Below are 11,523 nucleotides of genomic sequence, written 5' to 3' on the forward strand. Positions count from 1 at the left end.
AACCAGGAGGGATGATTACCGTTGTCCAGGCAACATAGATATAGAAGCCCTGGCTCAGTGCTGAGGCCGCAGGTAGGACTGGCGCAAGACTTATAACCTGACAGCCCAGGACACCAACAAACCCTTGAAGATGCATATGGTTTGTGGATAAACATTTTCCTGGGGAAAGGGGTCCTCAGCCTCCATGCTCATAATGGTATGTGACCCTCCCCACCCAATATTTCTATGGCTTCATTGAGACATAACTACATACCATAAAATTTCATTCTCTTAATGGTTTTTAGTATATTCACAGAGTTGTGCAACCATCACACCATGGACTTTTAGAACACTTTCATCACCTCACAAAGAAACCTATCCCCATTGGCAGTCACCCCCACCCCGAGCCAGCTTCCAAGGCAACTCCAGCAAAGTTTTCAGATTTGGGGCAAATGTCAGATGAATTCAACCACCTGACCTCAAGGCTCAGATGAATTTCTTTCCCAAATAAAATGGGAAAGCAGGTGTGTCTCCAGTTGGCACTCCCATCAGGAGGCACTATTCCTAGTGGCTGAACAGCACAGGAACATGAAGCATGTATGACTGAGGAACCCCCCCACCCCCAGCAAGATGACTTTCCAGTGACCTGCCATCAGTGCAGCCTCATCACCACGGAGCCGAAAGGGAAGCGAGCAGCAAAGAAGTTCTGCTGTTCCTGGGTCCAAGAGCTGTGAGCACAAGATCAGAGCAGGACCAGGCTCCACAAAGGGACAGATCAGGAGGGTTCGCTTCATTTCCAGAAAACCTCCCTGCTCCGTCCATCGGAAAAGCCACAAACCACCCCCGATCCAACAGCTGTCCCAGGGCCCAGGCTGGGGCCTCCAAATGCCATGTCCAGACCAGGCTCCTTGGAGAAATGGCTGATTCTGGGCCTGGGGCAGGGAACTGGATGGCGTGCTCAGACCATCTTATCACTCCAAGGTCAGGGGCCATGAGACCACTATGCCAAAGGGTCAAGAGCTGACTGCAGAGGCTCCTGATGGCCATGCGGGGCAAGGGGCTTCGACCACGTGAAACACAGGAAGGTCCCCATCCATGCTGGATAATCGAACAGTGCTTATGGGAAAGCTTCTCTAGAGAAGCAGAGACAGACAGAGTATCAGTGCTGGAAGGCCTGTGACTAGCGGGACTGGGCACTGGTCACCGTGGCTGCCACCATCCAGAGAAGCCACCTGATGGCTGTGCCTCCTGTAGGAAGAACACAACAGTCTTGCAAAAATAAAAGACCATCCTGGATCCAATTATCTTTTAAAATGTTCTTTACAGAGCATCCCAGACAGATATGGCTCAGCAGCCTGATTACATCCAGATGCTGTGCCTCTGACTTGCTCCAGGTGCTGCTTGTGCTGCTCCAGCACACAGCTCTGAGCAAATGACCCGGTTTCAACAACAAAGTTCCAAGGAGAAAGGAGAGTTAAAGGGGAACCTAGAGATTAAAAAGACAAGGAGTTCCCTGTTAGCTAGCAGTTAAGGATCCAGCATTGTCAATTCTATGGCGTGGGCTTGATCACTGGTGTGGGAACTTCCACCTGCTGCAGGCATGGCCAAAATAAAAAGACAAATCAGGAGTTCCCATCGTGGCGCAGTGGTTAACGAATCCGACTGGGAACCATGAGATTGCAGGTTCAGTCCCTGCCTTTGCTCAGTGGGTTAACAATCTGGCGTTGCCGTGAGCTGTGGTAGGTTGCAGACGCGGCTCGGATCCCGCGTTGCTGTGGCTCTGGTGTAGGCCGGTGGCTACAGCTCCGATTAGACCCCTAGCCTGGGAATCTCCACATGCTGCGGGAGCGGCCCAAGAAATAGCAAAAAGACAAAAAAAAAAGACAAATCAACATCAACAAAAAGATATCAACCAATCACAGTGAGAAGTCTATAACTGGATCCTGACTTAAAGAAACAAACTGGCCAAAAAGTTAGGAATTGGGTGAAACAGCTAGAAACTGACACACAGAGTGGCTTGATAATAAGAAACCATTGATTTCTTATGGGTGATAATGGTATCGTGTTATGTTTTCTTACTGTCCTTATCCTTTACAGATACATTACAAACTACCTACAAATAGAATACACCGGGGATTTGCTTCAGAAACTACAAGAGGAGGATATGAAGAGGCTCTGGAAGAAACTATTAGAGGGGTTAGGGTCCCACATAGGGCTCTGTTATGCTACTCTCCCTACTTTTATACATTTAAAATTCTCCACAATAAAAAGTGAAAGTCAAAAAGGAAAGACTAGTTCCTGCTGTGGCACACTGGGTTAAGAATCCAACTGCAGCAGTTCAGGTCACTGCAGAGGCACAGCTTCGAGATCCCTGGCCCCACGCAGTGGGTTAAAGATCTGATGTTGCCACAGCTGTGACTCAGATTCATTCCCTGGCCTAGCATCTTCTATATGCTGCAGGTTCCACCATTTAAAAAAAGTTTAAATATAAATAAATAAAATGTTTGATACTAATTTTGAAAATGATCCCAATTTTGTGTGATAGGAGACAGACTGGAAAAAAGAAAAAACTGGAAAAATAAATAAAAAAATTGAAGGTGGTCCCCTCTGGGCAGTGGATGGAAAGCTTTTCACTTCACATCACATTCCTGTTTCCCCCAAATGTCTACAATGGGCATGAGCTCTTCAGACAACAAATTAGATATCTAATTTTTTAAGTCACCTGCTTTTTTCTCTTTAATACCACCTACGTTTCTTCAATCTTAACTTTCAAGCTGAATTGGTGACCTTGAAAATTGAACACCTCTATAATGACAGCTGGAAACATTTCAATCTGTTTTAGGCTGCCTGACCATCTTATGAGAACATGAAACAGAGCTACTCAAAAGCTTCCTGTGAGTTATTTTAACATGCACAGTCAGTTCTCCAGGAAGTCGGCCTCCTGAGCTGGGGCATCCTGGGCAGGGCCTCAGCTGAAACCTCCAGGAAGTGGAGGCTGGCCACCTGCCACAACAGGGCCACAGCACAGCAGCCCATGGGCTCTCATAACTTCCTAGCCTAACCACTTGGCTTTTTCACAGCCCACTGTCCCGCTTCTGACAAATGAGAGGAAATGACTCCACACATTCATTGAAAGCCTCTCTAAGGAAGATGCTGGGACCTGTGCATCTCATAAATAGTAGACACCAAACTATCTAAGTCTGATCTGGATTCGAGTATTAAGTTTTCAAACTCTCAGCCTGTGCCAGGGTTGGGGAGGGGCGGTGTTTAGGAGAAGCCTCTCCCTGAGGCCCCAGGGCAGCCAGCAGGCACAAACCAAGGAACGACGGCCCTCCAGCAGACCAGCCATTGCCTTGTGACTGGGAGACCCCACACCTGCTGTGTCTGGTCATCTACCCCATTGCAGCCCACACAGTTTCACACAAGGTCACCAGCCTGGCCTCACAGTATAGAGCCCAAGGCAGGAACATGAGCAACCAGGGCACCAGGGTCCCCTCCAGGCTGGGAGGATGAATGCCACTGACCCCCACATGCCCCACGCTGCAGCTGGCTAAGATCTGGCACCAAACTACACAGGAGGTTGGGGGCAGGAGTCATGTGAAGAGTAAGCCCTCACCTCAGAGACTCAAGACCCTCACCTCACCTCAAGACCCAGGTTACAACAGCCCTGCTTTCAAGGTAAGAGCAGTAATACAGCCAGCACCACCTCTGTAATTCCCCGAGTCACAGCCACGAGGTCAGCGTCAATAGAGGAGAAAATACCAAAACACCCCAGGAACAGTGGTGGTCACCTTTATAGTCTAAGTGACACTAACTGGTCCAGGCTACTCATCAGAGCTGAGGCTGACCTATTTTCTACAAAGACTGAAATTAGCATATACCCATCTCCCTCTAAAAACAGAAGCTACACAGGAGGAAAAGATTCACACAAAAGGGAAAAAAAAAAAATAGGCCACCAAGCCCTCAAGTCCACAGGAAGCCCAGGGCTAAACAAACAGCTAAGCAACAGCTGAGACTGAACACACACACAATCCCAAAGTCAAAGTGAAAGCTGTCTTAGATTTACTAATTAGAAAAACCCAGGAGTTCGGCATCAGCCCTCCCTCATAGAGAAGCCCACCAGCCTGCAGGTTCAAACAGAATATCAGCTCAGAAAGGCTACTTTCAAAGACAAAACCAGGAATGGTATTTTTTATTTCCCCAGCCACCAAAAAGCCTGGGCTGAGAGTGGGATTTGTCCTGCCTGAGCCCATGACCCTACATGCTCATCCCAGGCCCACAAGGCATGACATCGGGTTAATGTTTAACAACATATGTGAGAAAGACCCTGGTGACTCAGCCTTGGGGAGATGGAAAAACGTAAAGGCACGAGCCACACACAAGGTCACAGATAAAACTGCCTGCTCAGGAAGCATCTGCTTCCAGCCTGATCAAGCCAGAAACAGACCAGCAGTACCGCACCTCCTGCCCTGACTTAGGGTCCAATATAATCACACAGGGAAGGGCACACTAAGCACAATTAACAACTTGCCCAAGTTTTGGAGAACTACTGCCTGGAAGTGCTTCCCATTATACAATGTCGAGTCACCTAACAACCCAGAAACATGGGTGTTGGTGACAGGTGCCAACACCACCTGGTAAAACAAAAGCTGGTCAGATGACACTGGATGAAGGCGGCCCTTATCTGCCCTTGAACTCCAGTTTTTCTTGCTGAGCTCCTGGGCTTCATCCCCAAAGCTGCCATCCACCAACCTGCAAAGAACCGGCGCTTCACATTCAGCTCATTGGCCACGCGGACCTCAGTGCACAGCCGCAGCATCAGCAGCATGGTCAGGATCATGACGACGCTCTGCCAGAGCAGCGGTGACTCGAAATGCCTTCCAAACCTGGGGAAAGAGGCCATGGTATCAGGGAGGCCACCCAGACCCAATCAGGGACCCCAGGGCCCCATCCCAAGCAGCCCAGGGAGGGTCTCAGACCACCATGGACCCGAGGCACTGGCCGCCCAGGTCTCCTGAATCTATGGTGGGACAGGGCTAGGGGAGGGGCCGAGAGCACTGGAGGACAGCCCGACCTGGGCCTCCACCACACCCACAGCCCGGGGACCCCTCAGAAACATGTGCAGAGCTTATCCCAAACGCTGCCCCAGGAACCACTGGGACCCTCCCAAGGCCACTGATGGGGTGTGGGTGGGTCTCCTGACCACCCCCCAAGCACGGCCAGGTGTCCATCACTCTCCTTCAGAGACACAGCTGCCACCAAAAGAGAAGCCCAGGTTTTAGACCAACAAGACTTGTTCCCAAGTCCAGGGAATGACAGCAGCCCTGCCTCCTGCCTGTGGGGAATGGGGTCATCAGGCCAGCACAGTCCCCAATGTGAGCAGAGCAGCAGGGGGCCAGGCACCAAACTTCCCCTCACCTGAGAAGAGGAGAAGGCAGTGGGGGCACCCTGCCCACCTGACCCCTGACCCCTGACCCCGGCCTCATTGAGCCCTGCAGGCCTCCATGTCCACTCTCTTCTGAGCTCCCACCTGCTCTCCCAGCCACAGGCCCCCAGGCCTTCCTGCTGACTCTGTCCAGTGTGTTGAACATCTTACCAACTTGACCAAAAGCTCCTGGAAGCCAGAACCACAATCCAGTGATGGGCACCAGCTAGGCCCACCCCAGAACCACGATCCAGTGATGGGCACCAGCTAGGCCCACCCCAGAGCCCAGGCTCCAGGAGCTGACAAGAGCACTGCTCTCTACGCACTGGCCGGGGTTCTCCAACTCTGCCACCAGGATCCTGGGCCATGGCACTCAATCCAGGCCACTGTGAGCCTGCAGAACCAGCCCCTCCAGCCTGGCTGCTCTGGAAAAAAGATCCAGTGGGGACCCCCAGTGTGGCCTGACAGGTATCCCCAAACCTGAGCTGGGGGCCACAAGCCAAAGTCAGGAGGTCATGGATGGCGTCTGACCTCCCAGCATCTCCTGGAAATGAGGAGACATGGAGACAACCATCTAGCCCACCTCCTGCTTGCCTCTCTCTCACCCGTGTCCCTCCAAGGTGGGGGGGTGGGGGAAGTCACTGAGAGCTGGCTGCTGGGGCCACACACATACACTGCCCCCTTGGCTCTCATGCTGTGACCCATCACCTCTGAATTTCATCTCTTCTGTAAAATGCGGATACAACCCCCACAACTGTTTGAGAATATTTGAAGCCAATTCTAGGAACTAGTCCCCACTGGTTACCTGGTTGACCCTGGGGACCGACTTATCTGTAGGTGAAGGTCAGAAAGGGAGACAGAGAAGGTTCTGTGTCAGACTGGGGAGTCAGGAGCAGTGGGCCTCACAATAAATGAGTCTGGGGACTCCCCACACCAAGCTCAAAAAGCCTGGGCTGAAGATGTGAGATTTTGGCTATTAGATAATAAATGCCACTTCCACTTTTTAAATATCCAACAGAAACAATGAGTGACTAGAAAAACTGGGGAAAAATATGAAAGTTTGTGCTTCCCCTTATACAACACACCAAAAATCAAGGTAGGTGAGGAGTTCCTGCTGTGGCACAAAGGGATCGGCAGTGTCTTGGGAACCCTAGGACACACAGGTTCAATCCCTGGCCTGGCATGATGGGTTAAGGATCCAGTGTTGCTGTGAGCTGTGGCGTAGGTCACAGATGTGGCTCAAATCCTGCATTGCTGTGGCAGTGGTGTAGGACGGCAGCTACAGCTCCGAGTCTACCTCTAGCCCGGGAACCTCCATATACAGTGGGTGCGGCCCTAAAAAGCAAATAAGAAAAAAAAAAAAAAAAGATATACAAGGGACAAAGTAAACATGAAACAAAGTTCAACATTATTAGTAATTTTTAAAAGCTAGTTAAAATAGAAAGACGCCACTTTTTACTGATCAAATTAGTTAAACATCTTCTTCCTCTAATGCTAATAGTCTGTGCTGGCAGGGATGTCACAGAGCAAGTTTTTCTCTCCTGTCCTGAGAGCGTAGCTTGCACAGCCTCTTCTGCTACAAACAATGGGACAGCCCACAAGTCAAATGCAGGCCTGCTGTTCAGAGGAGCTGGTCCAAGGGTCTAAGCAGGTGCTCCATGATCCCAGCAAACATGTCTTGTTCCCAGGGGACACACACCAAGCTTGGGCATGAGTTTCCACAGGGAATACCTTCTCTGCATCTTCTAAGTAGCAGAGAAAAGCTCCAATGGAAGAGGAGCTGTGTACCTACTCCCCAGTGCCCTGACTGCCCTGAGTAGCAGGCTGTCACTACCTCTCTGATACAGTGTCACTACCTCTCCAAACAATGTCACATCTTTGACACAATGTTACCACATGTCTGATATAGTATTGACGTGTCTCTGGGACAATGCTACCAATCTCTGACCAGATAGGAACCCGGCTTGAGATCTGTGAATGCAGGAGGCTCTGGGTCAGGAGACCCCACCACACAGTCCAGACAGCCTAGCCTCCTCCCCCCCACTTCTGCTTTACAAACTCTCCTGGCTTCTGCCACCACAAAGACCAAATCTGCACATCAGCATTTTGTATGATCTGCTGAATGCTGGTTCTGCAAATGTATGGTAAGAATCGTAAGAAATAAAGGTATTAGGGTTCCCTGAGTTTCAGAAACCCAGGGTTTGTACAGTGTGGTCAACTCCTCCTGCTGACCACTCTCACGCCTCACCCCAAGGCTTGCCAGGCAGACTGGAATTCTGAGGACTGCATCCCCAGATGGCTTTGGGAAACGCAGTCTTCATTTCTTCTAACTCCACCACTTTTCTAGTGTAGATCCAGGTCCCATCTCACCAGAGTCTATCACAGCCCCTAGTCTGTGCTCTCCCCTCCCCCACCACCCATAACGCATATAAGTGTGGCTGGTACATGCATGCAGCACTCCTGCTGAAGTGTTAACCCTGCAGCATCCAGCCCAATGCCTGGCTCATGGGAAACCCTCAAAAAAGCTATTAAATCAGATGGGCTGTTAACCTATGAAGCCTGGAGGGGACCCGGGAGTAGGAGCTTCGGAAGCTCCAGAGAAAGGAAGAAATGGGAGCATATGCATCGCCCGAAGAGCAGTGGGACTGTGGAACCAGGGGGACAGGAAAGCATGTATTTGTTGCAAGTCAGAGATAGCACATCCCCAAGTCAGAGAGACCCTGGAGGAGAGACTAGCGCCCTCTGCCAGTCTTCCCTTCTTCCCATCCTATTCCTGTCTTCTGGAATTCTGGCTGAAGGCAGCTCTGCAGGTTCACACTGTAGCCAGTGAACCCCTGAAGTGACCCAGGATAGCTCAGGAAGCTGACTCTATGGGAAAGGAGCAATCAGACATGCAGAAATAGACTCACAAGTGAACAAAGCTCAGAATACACCAAAGACTCCCAAAGGCTCAGGACCTGCAGTGGAGACAGAGCTCACAGTCCAAATACCAGTAAAATCCAGAAGCACTGAGAGGCAGCATCCAAGAAACTAGCTTAAGGAGTTCCCACTGTGGCAAAGTAGATTAAGTATCCAACTGCAGGAGTTCCTGTCATGGCTCAGTAGTTAACAAGCCCGATTAGGATCCATGAGAATGCGGGTTAAATTCCTGGCCCCTTTCAGTGGGTTAAGGATCTGGTGTTACCGTGAGCTGTGGTATAGGTCACAGATATGACTCAGATCTGGTGTTGCCATGGCTGTGGTATAAGTTGGCAGTTACAGCTCTGATTTGACATCTAGCCTGGGAATTTCCATATGCCGCCGGTTCTGCCCCAAAAAAGACCAAAAAAAAAAAAAAAAAAGAATCCAATTGCAGCAGCTCAGGTCACTGCAGAGGCGCAGGTTTGACAAACCCTGGCACAGTGGGGTTAAAGGATCTGGTGTTGCCACAACTGCAGCATAGGATTCACCCCTGGCCCAGAAACTTCCATATGCCACAGGTATGGCTATAAAAGAAAAATTTAAAGAAAAAAAGAAATTGGTTTAATTTCTAATTTCTCCAAACTATATATTTAGATGTAGATTAGGTATTCTATTTTCTTTTTGCAATTCTGAATGATAAGTATACTGGGGGTGGGAAGACTTCTGAAAGGAACTATTTTCCCATAAGGCAGTCCAACCTCAGGCAATCCTCCTCCACAGACTGGAGGAAACTTCCCACAGCCTAAAGGAAATCTGCTTCCCAACCTAACACTGTGAGCTCCCAGGAGTGGACCCCCAGTGTGCTCACTACCCTCCAGGGTGCACACAAACCTAGGGGTGCTCAGGTTAATAGCAGTGTTACACACAATTACAGTTTGAGACCTGATGAGAGAAGGGAAGGGGCACGTCCTGAGGCAGCTGCTGACTGCTGCCCTCAGCCAAAGGGAAAGGAGGAATCTTCAAAATGCAGTTTTTTAACTTATGGCAAACAAAAATGAGCACCATCTGACCCCTTTTTCAGAAGTACAGGCCCAGAGCCAAAGCTCAGCGTGACATATTCTCCCAGGAGGAGGGTGGACTCACCAGCTCACCTTTGAAAACCCCAGAAGGAGCAAAAACAAGGTGAAAGTGACCACAGGCTGCCAGGGGCCAGGCAGACAGAAGGTGAAGGAGCTAGAGGGCTTCTGGACTCAGGGGACTCACCTCCTGATAACCACAGAGGGAACAGCTGCCAAAACTCCTCAAACTGCACACTTGCAATAGGTGATTTCATTTCATATAAATCATACCTCAGTAAGGTGGACTTCAAAATCAATTAGCAAAAAGGCAGGATTACTCCAATAGTGACCAAAAGGTCAAAAGGAAGAGCCAGAAGCAGCACTCTGGACACTAGCTGCCCTAGCCCTTGTCCCTCCTCTTACCCAGGCAGCCCTCACTGTCTGTGCTAATAGAGGGACCTGGAACCATTTGGCAAGAAGGAAAGTTGAAAACTTCTTTGGCCTTAGAATGAGGCTACAAGACCTCTGAAAACACACCCTCTCAATCATGTCTGGCTTCAACAGCTGTTAAAATTAACTTTGAGTTCCTCACCAGAATGCAGATGATAAGAGGAAGTAGAACTGGGAGGAGCAGGAAAAAATAGTCTCTTAAGTATTACCCAGAAAAATTGACTTACTATTTAAAAAACAAACAGGAGTTCCCGCTGTGGTGCAATGGGACCCGCAGCATCTTGGGAGCACTGGGACATGGGTTCAATCCCCGCCCTGTACAGTGGTCTAAGGATCCAGCGTCGTCACATCTGTGGCTGAGTTCGAGGCCACCATTTGGATCTGATCCCTGGCCTGGGAGCTCCACATGCCCTGGGGCAGCCAAACAAAAAACCTACATACCCAACAGGGGAGGCTGGTAGTGACGCCCTCCAAGGCAGCCTGGAGGGGACAGGTTAGTCCTTCCTATGCTGATCACCTTCCCTTACTGTCACTTCGTTTTCTCTCCCCCACCCCCACCCCCGCCCAGCACCTCCCCAAGGCAGGGGCCCAGGCCTAGGGGGAAGCCCCACAGAGAAGGCCCTGGGGGAGAATCTGATGAATGCCTGAGCCACAGAAAATGAAGACACAGATCTGAGATTGTTTCAGATGCTCCGCTCCAATCCACCATTTTTCTCCGTCCATTTCACCAGCTCCTTCTTAGGAAGTACAGACAATCCCACCTCCCTCGCCTCACTCCGAGGAGAAAGTCACCTCTCTGGGCGCACTACCACAGTAAGAAAGCCCCCCAACTTACCAGAAGAGTATCCGTAAAATATTGGCCACCAGGAGCACCAGACACACATAGGTAGAGAATCCCTCCGCATTCTGAGTCCTCCGGATGTCCCTATACTGCGGAATGTAAGGGACCACCCCGCCGAAGACCATGGCCGCGGCGGCCCCCCAGGAAACCAGCTGCTGCAGCGGGACCAAAAGCCAATCCAAGCCTTCTGCTTCCATCTCGAACGCCTGTGTGGCCCTGCGGGCAGGCTGCCGTCCACCTGGCCCAAGCTCCCTCAGCGCTCACGGGCTCCTGGCATGAGCCCTGTCACCCCCACACGCCGCCGCCATCCCGGGCAATTCTGCACCGTGGGAGCCTGGCAAAAGAAGAAACCGGGTAAAGGACTCGGAAAGGGCCTCAAGGCCGAGGGCCGCACTCGGCAGGGATGGCCCCAGGCCCAGGAAGCGCCCTGGGCGCACCTCTGAGGCACGACCCCCTCCTCGGACACGCGTGACTCCGGGAGCCCTCGGCGCGCACACCCGCCTCCGCTGGGAAAACAGAGGCGCGGGGCGCACCGCCCAGCGTTGGGGCTCGGTTCTGAGAGAGGGGGTAGCGCAGCCTAGGGATGGAGGATGGGGGAAAGGGGCAAGGGGGCGCACACTGCCCGGGAGTCCGGCCCGAGGTGGAGGTTCAGTCCGGGGGCCGTCCGCCCCCCACGCAGGACGAACCCAGCGCGGCGCCCGCGTCCACGCGATCGGCGCACCCCGCCAAGCCTCACCCGAACGGTCCGCTCCAGGCGGTCAGTCCTCCGTCTGTCTGTCAGTCGGAGTGCCAGACTGCTCCTCGACGTGACGTCATAATACGTGGCTCCGCCCACGCCGGGCGGCCCGACAGGCGCCCCTGGGTCCTAG

General features: G+C 51.5%; 1 protein-coding gene across 2 annotated transcripts in view; it reads right to left on the bottom strand.

Moving 5' to 3' along the window:
* Positions 1-11,472, bottom strand: part of SLC66A2 (solute carrier family 66 member 2) — a 57,304-nt gene extending 45,832 nt beyond the window's left edge. For both annotated transcript variants that reach the window (XM_047794164.1, XM_047794163.1), the window contains exons 1-3: positions 11,391-11,472; positions 10,649-10,988; positions 4,732-4,865 (exon numbers count right to left, since the gene is read on the bottom strand). In XM_047794164.1, the coding sequence (XP_047650120.1) occupies positions 4,732-4,865; positions 10,649-10,851 (337 nt within the window). In that variant the 5' untranslated portion in view covers positions 10,852-10,988; positions 11,391-11,472. The remainder of the gene's footprint in view (positions 1-4,731; positions 4,866-10,648; positions 10,989-11,390) is intronic.
* Positions 11,473-11,523: the final 51 nt, after the last annotated feature.

The sequence above is a fragment of the Phacochoerus africanus genome, chromosome 8 (assembly GCF_016906955.1).
Source record: "Phacochoerus africanus isolate WHEZ1 chromosome 8, ROS_Pafr_v1, whole genome shotgun sequence".
Lineage (NCBI taxonomy): Eukaryota > Metazoa > Chordata > Mammalia > Artiodactyla > Suidae > Phacochoerus > Phacochoerus africanus.